The sequence below is a fragment of the Dunckerocampus dactyliophorus genome, chromosome 6 (genome assembly GCF_027744805.1).
Source record: "Dunckerocampus dactyliophorus isolate RoL2022-P2 chromosome 6, RoL_Ddac_1.1, whole genome shotgun sequence".
Taxonomy (NCBI): domain Eukaryota; kingdom Metazoa; phylum Chordata; class Actinopteri; order Syngnathiformes; family Syngnathidae; genus Dunckerocampus; species Dunckerocampus dactyliophorus.
Window position 1 is genome coordinate 6,502,273 of NC_072824.1, and position 16,906 is coordinate 6,519,178.

The following is a 16,906-nucleotide window of genomic DNA, read 5'->3' on the forward strand; positions in this document are numbered from 1 at the left end:
AAAATAAAATTAGCAATACACTAATATCACACAAATAAGGAGGTTAGGTAGATCACATTAGGACAAGCTTTTCAGGACAATGTACAAACAAACACAAGAAAGCTGCTGGTGCAGTATAAATAAATACTTCGAAGTGGGTGCAAGTATGCTGTGCTTGGAGCAAGCCACCCTGACTGTTGGGGGACGGGGGGCAGATGTGGAGTCACGGCTGTTGGGGTTGTTGGGGTGGGGGTGATTGGCTGTGCGGCGGGTGAAAGGTGGCGATGGAGCAGCAGGTCGATTCTCCAAGGTGAGGCGAGAGTCTCAGTGCTGTTGAGCCTCCAGCTCCCTCTGACGGCAGCCCACAGCCGTGATGAGGGCGGCCCCCTTGCCACTGCCGTCCTCCGACAGCAGGAAGTTGACGTCACATTTGGGGGCGAGTTCCTTCACCGTTTGATGGAAGATCCGCGAGAAGCTGCGGGGAAGAGAAAAATAGAACACACAAATGAGAGAGGTTTTGCGGTGCCTGAAATTGCTGTTCTGTTATCAAACAAAAAAGTTGCCTTACTGTGGGTGCAGCTTGTATAGCGTTCCGTCCACACCCACGGTCACGTCCAGGTGGTCCAGTTTTCGGTTCTCACGGATCTTATCCACCACGGCAGCCATGCCGGCCCCGCAGATCTGTGCCGCGCGGCGGGACACGGTGCCGCACACCTCCTTGACAATGATACTGTCATCACAGGTGCTGTCCAGACCCAGCTGCTGCAGGATCGCCCTGACCTGCAGCAGCGCCAGACGATCGCTGTGGAGCGTGGGCGAGGGGGACATGTCAAAGGTCAGCCAACAGCAGGAGAGTCACCGGATCCCTCACAGCTGTTGCCAGAGGCGAAGGTAGGCTTAAACAGTCTGACACTGCATCACCCTCCCCTGTTTTATACGTGCATTGTACTGCATACTTGCACAATTTATAGGCTTTATATTCATGAAGACTTTCAGTATTTGCCCGGTAGTCCGCTATTGTGTCCGAACTGAAATTGACAAACATGTTTCTTTCTCTCTGTATAAATATGTATATATATATATATATATATATATATATATATATAAAATGATTCTTAAGATTATTTTAAACGTTGCCCATGAACATAAGGCTGAGTTTAAGGGGATTCATTTTCAAATCCGTCCACTGGGAGTTGTCCAATTTAAAACTATGCACCTTAAGACTGTTTGACCTTATGAAAGTGTTTACAGCTTGATCGTCTCCTGTGCGCTTAGCTGTGACCAGCTCTCGTTTCTGTTGCATACAGTGTTACACTAGCCGCTAAGCTACCGTACAGTACGTCCAGCAGAGAGGAAACCACCTGTGTCCACACTGAGGTCATAGATCGCAAAGCTAAGATAAGCATTGGCAGACTCTTTGAAGGATTGGCCAAGAGCCTTGATCATCACGCTTTAGCATCTTTAAACTGCCGAGAGTTGGTAACTTAGCCTTAAACATCACTCCAAATTAACGGATCAGAAAAAAAACAACTGAAGGTGACATAAAGCTCATTTTTCAAAGCAAGAAGAAGTTACTCACCTCTCTATCTGAGACAGGAACTTTGTCTCAAAGATGCCTCTGGTCTTCAGCGTTTCAGAGATTTGTCCCCGGAAAAGGAATCCACGTTTGGTCAGATCAATCAAAATCTGCCTGACAATTTCTCCAAGGTACATGCCACTGCACATTTTCTCATACCTGAAAGAGATCAGGAAGAACATCTGTGAGGAAACTTTGACGTGAAAGTGCTGTCAGATACTGAAACGCATCCTGACCGTTGTTTGCCTTCGTTGAGCGAATTCTCATCCACCGCCTGGTCGTACTTGGTCCTGATGTCATCCAGGCAGCCGTTGTCTCCAAAAGCTCCCCATTCCATGTTGACACACATGCGACCTTCGTTTCCCTCCACGATCTCAATGTTCCTCATCTCCTCCATGTAACAGGCATTACTCCCCGTCCCTGAGAGAAGACCAAACAAGGTTAGCTCCTCCCTGGCCTCACCCCCCTATAAGTCTTTAACACATGAGATGTTAATGTCAGCTTACCTGCAATCAGACCCACTTCACAGGTGGGTTCCTCGTATGCACAGGTCATCATGGTGCCAACTGTGTCGTTGACTATAGCAACGACATCCAGCTCAAATTCCTGAGAGAGAAAACAACAGTAGAAGATGCTTCACAAATTGTTGGACCACAATCACTGTTTTGTTCAACTTCCACAAGTAGACATAACACATGCGTTAGATTTTGTATTCGTGTTATTGGACAGCAAGACCAAGTATGTATAATACAGTCTTTATCAGATGATCACAAAAACCCAAGTCTTTCCAAAGTTGTTTTAGATGTTTCTGATGATTCCACCGTTCAACCCAAAAGAGCATTTATACACCACACTCTGGTTGCAGACCACACTGAGCACAATGCATGTGTTTCCCAATCAGACCAAATACCGAGGAGCACCCTTGTCTTTGCAGTGATGATTCCCAGTTAAAAGATCCCACACTGCAGACTCATACGCTGGGTGGTGTGTTAGAACATGCCAGCACAACAGTTGCCACACTCATTTCTGCCCTGGCGCTGCGTTACCTGGCACTTAACGATTAACGGTCATTGAATACTTACTGGCTCCTCCATCTAAAAGGGTGAAACTACTGTTAGGCCATGAGACGTGAGACCGTGAGACGTGATGACATTTTAACTAAGTCACACACTGATCAGGACATGTCTTTTCTCAATGTGATATGTGGCAGGGATGTGGGAAACATGTCTGAAATGGCTGTTTAGTCAAAGTAATCCTGTGATGAAGACTTGTTTGGAGTTTTTGTACTTGTATGTCGTTCTTTCAAAGACCTATTGAACATACAGAAGTCACCGGAAAATTAACAACAGATGAAATTGTCAATTTTTTGGTCAATTAAAACTTGTGTTTACTTAAGCATCTACTTGAAAGAGGAGTTTTGCAGGTGTTATATACTATGAGATGTGAGGGGGAGCACACTGTGGTTTAAAACCTACATGCAATACTGTACAATTTAAAAAAAAAAAAAAAAAAAAAACAATCACAAGTATGCTTCAGGTAAAGTTCTTCTTAGTCTTTTTTAAATAGTAATTGGTCTGATACCAAATCTACTATGGTGTTAATTAGGGGTGCTCTGATCCGATATTCATATCGGGCCCATATAAGCAAAAAAAAAAAAGAAAAAAAAAGGATTATAAAATCGGATTATATTGTCCTGCATCTCAAATTTCTGATAGTGGTACTCCGATACAAACAGTTGATTGCAGACTCTGCCTCACCGCCTCTATCCAGTAGCTACCCTGGATAGAGCCTGTGTGATCACAACAACAGCGTTTGCTAGCACGCTAACAAAGTAGCGAGAAGCAGGAATGATATCAGCCGTGCGGCAGAAAAAACACGTTGCAGTTGAGTGCACAGAACTGTATGACCAACCTCATTACAGACATAAAGTGGCATCACATAGGGAAAAAAAGTCATTAGCTAACCAAAGAGAGGCGAGCCCTGTCGTTGGTGAGTAATCTTGGGTTTAAACGTTTCATTGAGCACCTCGTACGTCGCTATAGTTTGCCTAGCTGCCATTACATTGCGGATGAAACACTACCCCACGTGCATAAAGAAGTAATGGGTGAGTATTTCTCATACCTACTGTTGCTGACTATTGTTCTGAGTAATATCACTTGATCAAGCCTTTTCTAACATAACACACTACACAATAAGTCATAAAAGTATGTATGATTCATGCTTTTCTAATATTCCACACTAAAAAATAAAAGTATATAAGATTTGTGTTGATATCGGATCAATATTGGTATCAGCCGATATTCAAATCTGCAATATCGGTATCGGATCAGAAGTGAAAAAGTTGAATGATGTAGATGTAGATGTAGAATAAGACAGCAGGACACTTTATGTTATTAAGTTGACTGTGCAAATTGACACTTTTTGTTGACAGGAAGCCTCACTCTGGAATCGTGGGTTTAACAGTTCAAGTATCCAGTAAAATATCTCGGTCATTTCAGAAAGACTGCTTGTTCCACCCTACTGACTGTTAGAATGAAAAGAGTCAAAATTACCTCTTTCCTCTTGATGGCCTCCCTCAGAAGCTCCACCACATCTTCCCCCTCACAGTCTGTGGCTTTGAAGCCTTTGGTCCAGGTCACAAGTATTCCCTGACAATCACGGAACATTATTAGTTTTTGGCCTTATGAATAGTATTGTCTCAGGACTATGCAACCCACTCTAAACTATAGTAGAACATAAAGCCACAAAGATTGGTAGATAATTTGTAGGGAACTCACTGCATCCAGACTAGTCTGATGACAGGGGAAGGAGAATGTAAAACCCAGAGGCAGACGAGCGCTTTTCATCCCCATGTAGTCCAGGAAGTCAGAGATGCAGTGCACAATGTGGTCAAAGAGCTGCAAAAAGATTTGGATATGAGGCTATATTACACGTCTTTCCTCACTTGAAGCACTTAAATGACAAGCAGTTTCCACAGACCATTCTACAGTCATTACAGATTAATTCCAATTTCTAATGCAGTGAAATTGTAGTTAAGGTGTTACCTCCTCTCCTGTGCCCTGCATGACTTCTATGGGAATGGCGTAGATTTTGTTATGCATCTCCACTGATCGCCTCTTCCCGCTGCGAATCTTTACCAGAAGGACACGGAAGTTTGTCCCTCCAAGATCCAGAGCAAGGAAATCTCCGTTCTCTGTATGGCAAGGAAAATATTTTCTTCATTGTATTGGTTTTATTATTCAGAAATCGTGACTAAGTTGACTTGGAATTCCAAGTTTCATAATGATTCATTGCCACAATTTCTCCCTTTGCCTGCACATGAATCACCTGTTCCATCCGGTGTGCTTCGAACATATGTGGGCAACATTTTGACAGTTGCTTCCTTGTGGGTGTCCTTCTTCAGGCCTCTTTCAATTTCCACCCGCATCCGCTTCTTCACTTCTAGCAGCTGGGCTTTGCTGAGCCGGAACTCGGCCAAGGTCTGTTGAATCTGTCGTGACTGCTCTGTCAAGCGGTACGCCACCGCTGTCACCATGGCAGCACCTTTGGCACTGCCGCTCTCTGACAGCAGGAAGCGGACGTCTGAGTCTGGCACCAAGCGACGCACCGTCTTGTGCAGACGGCGGGCATACCTGTTTACAGAGGAGATGACCTCATCAATGAGGCTTGATTCAGTCACTACAATCCAAATTCTTCTTAAGTGTCTTCTCTTACTGCGGGTGCATCTTGTAGAGAGACCCGTCGATGCCCACTGTAGTGCGCAGGCGAGCGACGCCCTTGTTTTCTTTAAGACGAGAGAGGATGCCCCCCAGTGTCGCAGAAATAAGATTTGCTGAGCGGAATGACACAATGGTGCACACATGCTGCACGGCCAGACAGTCTTCATCAGAGGGCTCCACCCCGAGCCTCGTTAGGATTTCCATGCACTTCTTTAGCCCTTCTTTCGTCCTGATGGCAGAAGCATCATCACCATCACTCATGTTGTGTATTCTCACAGTATATGGTACAATAACCACACATCACTCACTTTTCAATGGCAGAAACATGCTTGGTCTCAATCTTCCCTTTTGTCAGGAGCTCAGGGGTTATCCGGCCCTCAAACAACAGACCCTCTTTGGCCATCTTGACCAGAATGAGCCGCACCAGCTCTCCCATGTACATGCCGCTGGCCATCTTTTCAAAGCTAGGCAGAAACAAACATTTGGCTTTGTGGTGTGTCGTTCCAAGGAGATAGTATATTTTTTTTATTATTTATTAGCCATTCTATTTTTCCTTCATACTTTTCAAAAAGCCTCCTAATGAAGAAGGCAAATAACGACCTGTTGAACCTACTCTAACAGACCTTGATGTTTATTTGTTAAAACCATGAATTCTTGTCAGAATAAAGAAAAACAGAATCTCACAGCTGCTTTCCTGGGTTGATGGATCCCCTGTCGATCTCACGATCAAATTCTGTGCGAATGTCCTCCAAAGAGCCATCGTCCCCAAAGGCCCCCCACTCGGTGTTGATGCACATCCGACCCTCGTCGCCCTCCACCTGGTCAATGTGACGCATTTCTTCCATGTAGCAGGCATTGGTTCCTGTTCCTGAAAACATACATCACATAGAGAGGGACCAGTAGAGCTGCAGAACTTGACTATCACCCTGGTTAAGCCCGTTTGGGCTCATGGTACTGTTGGCATCCCACATGTAGATTAGTGCTCATGCTGCTGAAAGGAGCGGTGTTTGCGCTATGTTCTATTCTCAGTCGAAACAATTCAGGCTTACCTATGATGATGCCCACTTCACAGCGCTGGTCGTCAAATCCGCACGTCATCATGGTGCCAACGGTGTCATTCACCACTGCCATGATGTCTGCCTCATAGTCCTGAGAAACACCAAGATGTTAATTAAATTTAAAAAGTTGGTTCTTTGCTGCTTCAGTTGTTGGATGAGTGAAACTTACCCCACGTTTCTTGATTGCCTTGTTGAGAAGTTTTACAACATCCATGCCTTCCACACCACTGGCCTTAAACTTTTTTGTCCATGTCACTAAGACAGCCTGTAAATAAATCATTTTAATCACAGTTAGTCAGATTTGTCTAATACTTCCACAATTCAGGTTTGGCCTCCACACGACATATTTATTTTATTTAGATGTACTCCCAAAAAGTCATTACTTTGGCAATGTTTACCTCATCCAGTTTGGTTTGTGCGCATGGAAAAGAGAATGTAAATCCAACAGGGAGCTTCTTGTCCTTAATTTTCTGTTTCTCCATAAAGTCACCCAGGCATTCTGCCACATGGTCAAAAAGCTGTGGAGAAAAAACATTTACAATATGGCATAGTAAGGGGGAAACTCTACATGATGTAAATGATGCGTTGGTTAAAAAAAAATCTTCTTTACATATTAATCTATGAGCATTATGTCATAAAGTTTTCAAACCTCCGACATGAGAAGCTCTTATTGTTTGGAGTAACTTCAACAGCAAACAGGTGTTTGATAATCTCCATTGCGATGGCAGAAATCTTTACCTATAGTTTTTTTTCACATGTGACTAAAGCACTCTGCCGTGAAACACACTCATTGTTTAACTCGTTGCTATATCACGTTACTTTTTGGGACAGCTGTCGTTTCATGAAAGTGCATCTGTCACTATTCTGTCTGTGGAAGTTTGCTGTGAGCCAGTCGCACAACACCAGACCGTCTCTTGTGTTTTAGTGATCGTGTTGCAACTCGGCTGCCAGCTGTTGTCCACAAGTTCACTGGAGGTCAAGGAGCTGACGTCACTCTCCTTAGAGCTCCACTCTGGTTTTAATGAGCGTTTGACTGAAGGTTGTTAAGAGAACCCCATGTCTGTATTAGCTAACAAGACCAGAATATGCGTTAATTACCTTTGTCTATGTTAAGTCAGTGAGACTTGAATCCACATTAGATAACGAGACTGTATTGGGTACTGTCAGGAATAATTGGATCCAAACAAACTGTGAATGTGAGATTGTTCTATTGGTCACAAGAATGTAAACAGGTAGAAGACTTTGGTGTAGTGATGAGGGCTAGGGCCGAGGACTATTTCCCCTAATAAAAACTGAGTGTACGGTAGTTAACAAGACCGGAGTCCATCTCAGGAATAAGTCATTTTAGTGTTCACCTGTGTCCCGCTCCCGTGAATGATGTTGTCGGGGGTCTCATAGGACTGGCTCTCCATTTGGACCGGTTGCTTTTTGTCCTGCGTCACCTTGACTCTCAAGATCCGAAAGTAGGATCCCCCGAGGTCCAGAGCTATGAAATCCCCCTTTTCTGTCAACAATGACAACATTGGAAGATGTCAACATATGAATGTAGATTTGTGGAAAGCAAACCGGAGTAAATATAAAGGTTTTTTTGGTGACAGCTGCCGCAGCTTGAACACATCCGAGATAGAGACACAGCTGTCATCTTTTTCCATAGGTCAGAAACAATTGTAGTCTCAACCAACATCATGTCTGTCGTTGCTGCCTTTCAAATTTTGTCAGGTTGTCTTGTCAACTCTGCCCTTTGCGTGTTCCCTCAAGCCGCTGTAACCTGAGGCTATTTTTAATGTGTCAGGCGGCTTCCGCTGGCCCTGTCGGGGCCTCAGCTTGTCTGACCAGCAATTGACGTCTGCCGCAGAGGTGATAAACATTGTATATGAAACAGCAGGCTTCAGAAAGTATTACTGTTATACAAAATCCAGCCATCCATTCATTTTCTATGCCGCTAATCCTCACTAGGGCCGCAGGGGTATGCTGGAGCCTATCCCAGCTGACTTTGGCCCAGAGGAGGGTACACCCAGGACTGGTCGTCAGTTAAACCATTCACACTCGCATTCATACCCATGGACAATTTAGAGTCTCCAATTAACCTAAAATTCATATTTTTGGAATGTGGGAGGAAGCCAGAGTACCCTGAGAAACGCACACACGGGGACAACATGCAGACTCCACACAGCGATGACCAACGGAGATTCAAACCCGATCTTCCAGATATCATGACTGTTTGGCCAACATGCTAGCCCCTAATGATATCATAAAATGATGTTAACTAATGATTAAACATTATTTTCTGCACATAAAATTGTTTTGTGTCAAAATTAGTGGGTGTCTGGAACTGATTAATTGGATTTACAGTATACTACTTTGTGTGGGAAAACTTGTCTTGGTTAGAGTCCGTTTTTGTTTGGGTCGGACATTCTGGAACATATTAATAATGACTGTATAAGATTATTTTTCTCATGTGACAATGGTTAGACAAGATATTTTTTCTTTCTTGAAATGTAGTTTTTGCAGTGTATGCAAAATCGACACGATTATTAACAAGATTAATAAGATTATGGCAAGACTCACACATTGCATTAAGTACAGGACAGTCCCGTAGTTTTTCAAGTAGTCCTTACAAGTATGCGTTTGTTTCATTGAAACAGAACTTGAAGCAATATCAGCGAGGTCAGGAGTTGACGTGGCCGTGAGCTTGCCCTCAACACAATAGTGACCACAAAAAGGCTTATGTCACCAGCACCATGCTAACACATCAGCACATTTTTGCAGGCCGATAGACGCGGGGTGAATCTGTGTGTGTGTGTGTGTGCACTTTAACGCACATGCTGCTTGCACAAACGCTTGCGCACGAAATTGGCATGACTGTGCACCTGCACCGCCATCAGACAATGTAGCAGAGGTTGAATGTGATGACTATGCAAAACTCTGGTATATATCATCATGACGCAACATCTCTCTCAAAGCTGATGTTAGATTTGTTCTGTGCAATTCATACAGGTAGCCACTGGAGGGGCGGTGGTGAGCAGTTAAACAGAATGAGCCATACCTGTCAACCCTCCTGTTTTGTTCTTCTTTCCTATTGACCTCCCGTTTTCAATAGTTTGCTGTGAATTTCCCAGGTTTTTTTACTTGACAATGGTGACGATGTCCACGTTTGAGACACAGCAATCCCGGAGAGTTTTTCTTGCTCCGGGGGGAGGAATTTCCCTTATTTTCCGGAAAACGCCCTTTCTTTACAAATGCAAATGTTGACAGGTGTGGGAACGAGTGACGTGTTTAACACTTAAATGTTGAGTGTTATGCTTCTTCACATAATTTGTCAAAACCTAATTGAAATGTTTATGAAATATACAGGTACAGATCTATGAAATGAATGTCTTCTGTTTCTTGCTGAACATAAAGGTACATTTCCTACGTTCAAAATGTAATTTAAGACTCCTCCTTTTATACATTTATAACTAATGGAAAAACTCTGGAAAAAAGAATCAAATTACCGACTCAGTGTTTTATTTTACAAGGATAAAGCAAACTTACTAAGATCGGAAACATCCTTTTAACAACATATCTGTTATGTCCTCATGCACACTACCTGAACCGTCCGGGATGGACCTGACAAAGGTGGGCAGCATCTTGACGGTGGCGGTGGGGTTGGTGTCGTGACCGAGCCCGTACTCCATCTCCCTGCGGAAGCGGTTCATGATGTCCTTCAGCGTCTCATCCGAGAAACGCATGGAGTAGAGGTACTTGTCGATCTGAAAAAGCAAACACACATAAGCAGTGAGTAGTTGGTTAATTCCATCCCTGACCACTCGGGGGCAGCAGAGACAAGGGTCACATGCCAAAGAGTATCTTATTTAAATTACTGTACATGTAAGTATAGTGTAGCTCACTGCTGCCTCCTGGAGTAAAAATATTTTAATTTGTATTTCTTACATGTAAATACATTTCGGAAGCACTTCAAAAAAACAATACATCAGCGCTGTGGCAATGCTGAACATGCAGAAATATGACCATTAAGCTTGCATTATTATTCTTCATTAGGGCACCTTGACGAATTATATTAGAGAGTAGTGGGATTGATCTTTGTTGTTCAATACTTTGATTCGCTCAACAAACAGAGTACCTGAGCCCCTCAAACACACATGAACCTAAACTGTTCAAGAAAATATGGACTTGTAGAAACATTGTCATTCAGAGATTTTTGTTTTTGTTTTTTAGCAGCAGTCAAACAAGATTCAAGAGTTTTATTGTCATATAAACAATAATTTCATAAACGCTGTGACACACAGTCCCCACATTTGTGTCATCAAGTTGACCTTTGTGGTGTTGCTATTATTAGCTGCTCATTAACATTGCTCAGGACGCAATTGTTCATGTGACGGCTCAAACAGCACACAGCTCACTTTCTACTTCGTGCAGCATTCAACACAATAATATTTGAGCTGCTTGTCCACCGTGATGTTGATTTATTAAACTGTGTCACAGTGCTTAATTTAATGTTGACGTTCTCTCTAAATTCAAGCCACAGTTAAGCACTCCTGTTCTATTGACCCATTACAATTTTTGCAGCCAAACCACAAACAAGATATGACTTAAAAATATTCAGTATGGTAAATGTTAGATGTTAGGTAAAGATATATCTAATAAATGTTGAGTCTTTGTGGCTACGCTAAACATAAACACGTAACAACTTATAGGCATTGCCTAATAAGTCCATGATTAATATGCAGGGACTTTTACTACCATGGGATGACGTGACATCCTGCTAGCTTTGGTTGTCCCAGTAGCCTACTTCATTAAAGGCACGTGCATCAGCTGCACTGTGACATCATACATGACATTAAAAAGTCACCACAAGCCCCGCCCATGGCCCTTCATCCCCATGGGAACACCATGCCGGTATGTCGTCACACACAACCAGCGGCTAATTTTGCAAGGTCAGTTCTGTTGAAAGATTTTTTCTACACAGTTCATTTTCACTGGTGGAAGATGTGTGTCGCGGTAACAAGAACTAATAAGTGAAACACGAGAAAGCGTTGAGAGTCAAAATGAGTGCCAAAATGACACCTGTCAGCTTCAGACTAGACATGGAGCCCTCCACATAGACCTCGTCAAGGACACATGCACTTCCTGCACTGCTAACCTCTCACCTCACTCCCTCGTGATCACGTTCAGATAGACATCCTGCCCTCCTCCTCCCCTCCCCCGCTTCTTCCCAAATGCTGCATCCTTCTCTCCCCCCGGCCAACCCGCCCCACAGGCTCTCTGCTGACATGCAGCTAACGTTAACATGGCTGCCGTGTCCTTACACAGCTCCACCGCCACTAGCGGACCTCCGTAAGCTGCTTTCACACACCTTTTTGAGTTGATCATCTTTCAGTTCGGTGAAGTAGTAGGCCAGGAGCTGAGCCGCAATCATCCTGCCTGCACTTTGCGTCCACGAGCCGCTTAGATTGTCAAGAAGTGGCCGAAGGAAGCCTGACGTCCCCTCTCTGTCCCGTCTCTTCCCCCTTGCCTATCTCTTGTTGCCTGCTGCAGAGGAGCAAGATGGCCCGGGCTGTATGCTGGAGGAAGGAGAGGTGAAAAGTGAAGTGTGGTGAAGCCGGAGTGCAGAGGCAGCAGTGGTCGTGCCTGCTAGTCTGTGACTGGCACGCACGCACGTATACACACGCACACACACACAAACTCACGCACAGAGAGGCTGGCTTTGACTGTGTACCCTCCCTCTGAGGGTCCCTGTTAGCGGTCGGGACATGCAGCAGCTCAGCTCTGGAATGGTGGTTTCACTATGCCCTGCCCCCACACAGTGCTCTGATTGGCTGAGTTCAGGAAGAAAGGGAGGGGCTAGTAAGGGAAGGGGGGCCTCTCCCTCCCACCCACCTAAGGAAAGGAGGAAGCTGCATCTACATGATAACGCTCTCTACTCCTCCCTTTTCACTCTTCCCTCCTCAACTTCATCTCGTGATCCCCTAGCCGGCACGTCTCCCACGTTGCCACGGCACCCGGGAGTGGACGTGCAGAGGGGCAGAGCGTCCACACCATGATGTCATCATTCCGCTTCCTGCAGCATCACTTGCAGCATTAACTACAGGATGAAGGAACGTTCAGCCATTTGTTCAGATATCATAACATGAACATCAGTCCCTCCGTTTTAATGTTGAAGTCAGAAGACTGAACACCCAGATGGCCGGCGAGGTCTTAGTTTAACTGTACAAACACTCCACTCCTTCAAATACAGAGGAACAATGTTAAATGTGATGAATGTGAGTGTTGAATGCAACACACTCATCAGCAGTCAGGGTTAAAGTTTTCTTCCAATCACTGATGTGGTGTGACGTGACCTCGGCCCCGCCCCCTTTGCCTACATTATCACACTTTGCGTATTAGTGTGACGCTGACTCAGTGGCGTGCAAACCCTCTGACGTGTCACTGCTGGGATTTAGAATTTCCTTCTTTTATTCCCATACTCCTCCCCCCTCCCCCGTGCTTAAAAATAAAAGAGGAAGGGGGAGGGACAAGCAGCCATGACAACCACCCTCTGCTTAAGGGTGACCTTCCCAGTTGACCTTTTTGTCATGCAAACAAACACACAGGAAGAAGACTAAGGACCAAAATAAAGCCTTTTTTGTCTTTTTTTGTGGGTTTACAATGTTTTGGATCATTAGCAGTAGCAGTAGTAATAATAATAATAATAATAATAATAATAATAATAATGATAATAATGCACTGACAATAGGAACTATGCACATCAAACCATTAAATAATCAATTTGAATCAGCAACATCTGCATTAGCGTTAACATTGTCTTTTATTTCTGTAAAACTTCATCACGCACTCCAAAAGTCCATATTTAATTTTGGAAAGGTGAACGTAGCTTTGCCCCCGCAACTCGCTTCTCTGCACATTATCACGCTCCAATAATCTCTTTTATTCCCACCACAAACGCGCTCAGTGCTGGTGCCACCGAGAGGACCAGGGCACGTTCATATTTCACTAAAAGTGAAATCTCTGATCGGTCAAAAGTAACGCACCATGTCTCCTAAAGTACTTTATAACTGCGACTTCAAGTATGAGGCATGATATTTCAAAGTTGATAAGCATTGTTGTTTGGCCTTCTCATCATCCAGGAAAGAACAAGTAGGCACAGTGTTGAATTCCAAACAGAAAAGTTTCAGGGTTTTTTGCTACCGATTCCGATAACAAACACATGGATTAACTGTAAAATTTATTCTACTGACTATGTAGTCTGAAAAAAGGAACAAAAACATACCTTTTTCAAGAGAAGATATATCACTTGTGAAACTTTCTCTGGCAAGGTTACGTCTGTGAAATATTTCCTTCCAGGTAGCACAAAGCGGGGCTCCAAGTGAGAGAGCAGTTGGTGGAACCTGGAGAAAGGCCGGTGATCTAGCCTGATGAATTCAATTGTTTTTTGGGTTATTTGCTCATTGTTGGCAGCCGTTTGACTGTTGCTGCTTCACGAGCCACAAAAACTCACCATGCTTTGCAAAGTCTTTGTTGATCAAATGCCGTATTAAACTTGTAGTGTTCAAGCTTTTCAGTTGTTGGAGATGAAATTCCGCACCATCTGCGGCAAACACCAGGCCGAGAAGTGGCTACATTTAAGGCACATTTAACTGACCAACAATATTCGAGATGTCACCGAAAGATAAACCTAAGAAAACTACAAACCCAGTTCATATAAATGATGGCGCACCATCCTGTGGAAAATGGAGACAATGAGCTAATTGTACCCTTAGTGCTGTTAAAGACATGTGTAATCAGGCATTAAACCAACAAAAAGCCCCCAAATATTTTTGAGTTGCTGCTTTTGACATTTAAAATTTTCTCTTAAACAGGACACTTTATGTCGTATTTTGTTCTTTTGTGCTTTTGGGATTTTAGCTGAGGATTTGAGCATCTCTAAGGTTTGTTATAAAGAAGATTGATGATTGTATTTTACTATTTCTATATTTATTTTAAAAAGAGACTGGACTATTTTATTTTAGCGGATACTTTTCTAAGATTTTTGAAATTTTAATGAAACAACTTTGCTCGCATATTTGACTTTGATTTTGTCTAAACTCACTTTCTGGAAAAAATATCTGCATATATATATTGTATACAACATAAATGGTTCATATAGCCGAGCCCTAAGTTAAAGCAGATCTTTCCTCACTTCTTGTACATGAATGATTTTACCGCTGATTTGCCAAAGCTTGGAAACACTGTGCTCAAACTGATGAAATCACGTGCTTATCTAAGACGACGCATTTTCAGAACCTGTTAACTAAAACCTGACAAGGGAGTCAAAGTTTAAAGGTGGGGTGTACTGAAAATGTATCTTTTGTAGTGTTCAATCACTGCCACGTGCATCATAAAAAACATGTAAAAAAACGTAAAATTTGGAATTCATAAAAAATAGTGGCGAATAAAACCTTGCGTTCACCGTAATATCTGTCATTGATAACAATCGTGATGATTTGGAGACCACATGATTTTTAGATGTCGTTATACTGTATAATTAATAAAGATGTCCCCGTCCAATATTGATATCAGATATATATATTGGATTATATCGGCGTGCATCTCAAATCTCCGATACTGGCACTCCAATACGAGCAGTCGATTCCAATCTTTGCCTCAGCGCGTCATAGCTCATAGAGCTAATGCTACTAAAAACAGCAACAACACTTACAATGTCCGCTCTCGTTGGGATGGCTGTGTCTTCCAGCACAAGACAAATGCTCCAGTCCTCAGGCTCACAGCAAATGCGCATCTTGTTGTGTCTTCATAGTGAAATTAAGAGCCAGTAGTATCCACTCTTGCAGTGGCTTGAGGCGTTGTGAGTGACAATGAGACGAGCGAGGCATCGTGTTACTCCGCCAGATAAATATAGGTGTTCGTGTTAGCTGCTACAATAACAATATCGCTGTAGCTTGCTTAATATACAGGTCAGTTGTGTAAATGGAACACTGTTGGCTTTTTTTTTTTTTCTGACTTCAGTTGGCTCAGCGTCTCCTACAGGAATGACACATAAGCATAATTGATGGGGTAGAACTATTAACTCATTGTAAATACAATAATTATACTAACAGTAGTATAGTAATAGTGTGCTGAAAACTGAGTGATGGTAAAAAACAATAGAAGGGACAACGTTATATTCCAAACGTTGAATAAACTTTGGTAATCTGGTGTGCTTTCCACATATGGCCAAGTTGTTTACATCTTTTATTTAGCTCACTTCCTGACCATCCATACTGTATGCTGAATACAATAACCATATCTCACCATGACAATTGTTGGTGGACTAGGGTGGCTGTAATTCACAGCAAACATACTTCACTACAATGTGCTGCGTTACATGAGTAATTAGATAGCTAATATAAAACGGCAATGTCACAGTACACTTCAGTAATATACTGAAGTGTACAACTTACAATTAACAGGCTAATGTGGTGGCTATGTAATCATTGTGTATAAATATGAAATTCAATAGATTGCAGTGATATCACTGTTATTTATAACTACCAAAAACCAACAATTCCAAACATGGCAAAAACTGTGAAAATCAATAATTATGCTTAATTACTTAGATTTATATGCTTCTTTCGGTGTCCGCTCTGCTGCTGGAGTGTAATAGCCTTCCCCTACGTTTCAAGTCTGGTCCCCGACCGCACTTGGTTTCACTTTGTGTACATCCCTTAGCACACTGATTTGAGGAGAACTGGGATGCCACTTGATTCTTGTGAACGCGCAAAACCTAGGGGTAAGGGCTAAAATAAGGGGTAAGGGATAGAATTGGAATTCAGCCTAACATTCCACACTACAAAATAAGTAATAAAAGTATGTCTGATTGATGCTGATATCGGTATCGGCTGATATTCAAGGCTGCAATATCAGTATCGGATTGCAAGTGAAAAAGTTATATGGGGACAACCCTAGTAACAAGACTTAGATTTCCAACGTTGTTGTACTTGGTCAATATTATTTGTGTAGCAGAAATTGTGTACGTATTTCACAAACAGCACATCAATAATTGCTTCCACTGCAAATCATTTTTACAGGATGCAATTACACTTCATATCCGAGCCATTCAATAAAACCATGATATTCCTGTCAGTTTTTTTGCCCCCCGCTCAATATCCAGGGTTAAATCATCAATCAAAAAATGACCAAAATGTTATCCTAGATTAATTTTATCATTACTATTACAAGTATATACTAGAGCTGTCAAAGTTAATGTGTTAACGACGCGTTAACGTGCACATGTCCTGCTCAACCCTCAGCCTGCACCGTATTCTGAGGAAACGCAGCAGTGGATGTGGAGCCACAAGGATGTACAATATTGAGCAGAAATGGAGAAAGAAAAGGCTATTTTGAATGGTAAGTGTAGCTTCAAGGCCCTGGCAGATGGCTCTCGCAACACAACCAAAGTTATTTGTTCCTACTGTCGGGAGTTGATTTGTGTACGGAGTACGTTGACTGCCAGAGAGAAGTGAGAAGTTGCTGGAGCACTGCTTTAATTTTTTTTTACTGTTATTTACGAACCATCTCTTGGCTGATTTTTTTGC

The 16,906-nt window shown here is 42.8% G+C and overlaps 1 protein-coding gene across 1 annotated transcript in view; it reads left to right on the plus strand.

Moving 5' to 3' along the window:
• myom2a (myomesin 2a) overlaps positions 1 to 16,906 on the plus strand; it is a 48,345-nt gene that overhangs the window by 2,820 nt on the left and 28,619 nt on the right. Inside the window, exon 2 of the mRNA XM_054778141.1 lies at positions 722 to 870. Coding sequence (XP_054634116.1) covers positions 722 to 870 — 149 coding nt within the window. The remainder of the gene's footprint in view (positions 1 to 721; positions 871 to 16,906) is intronic.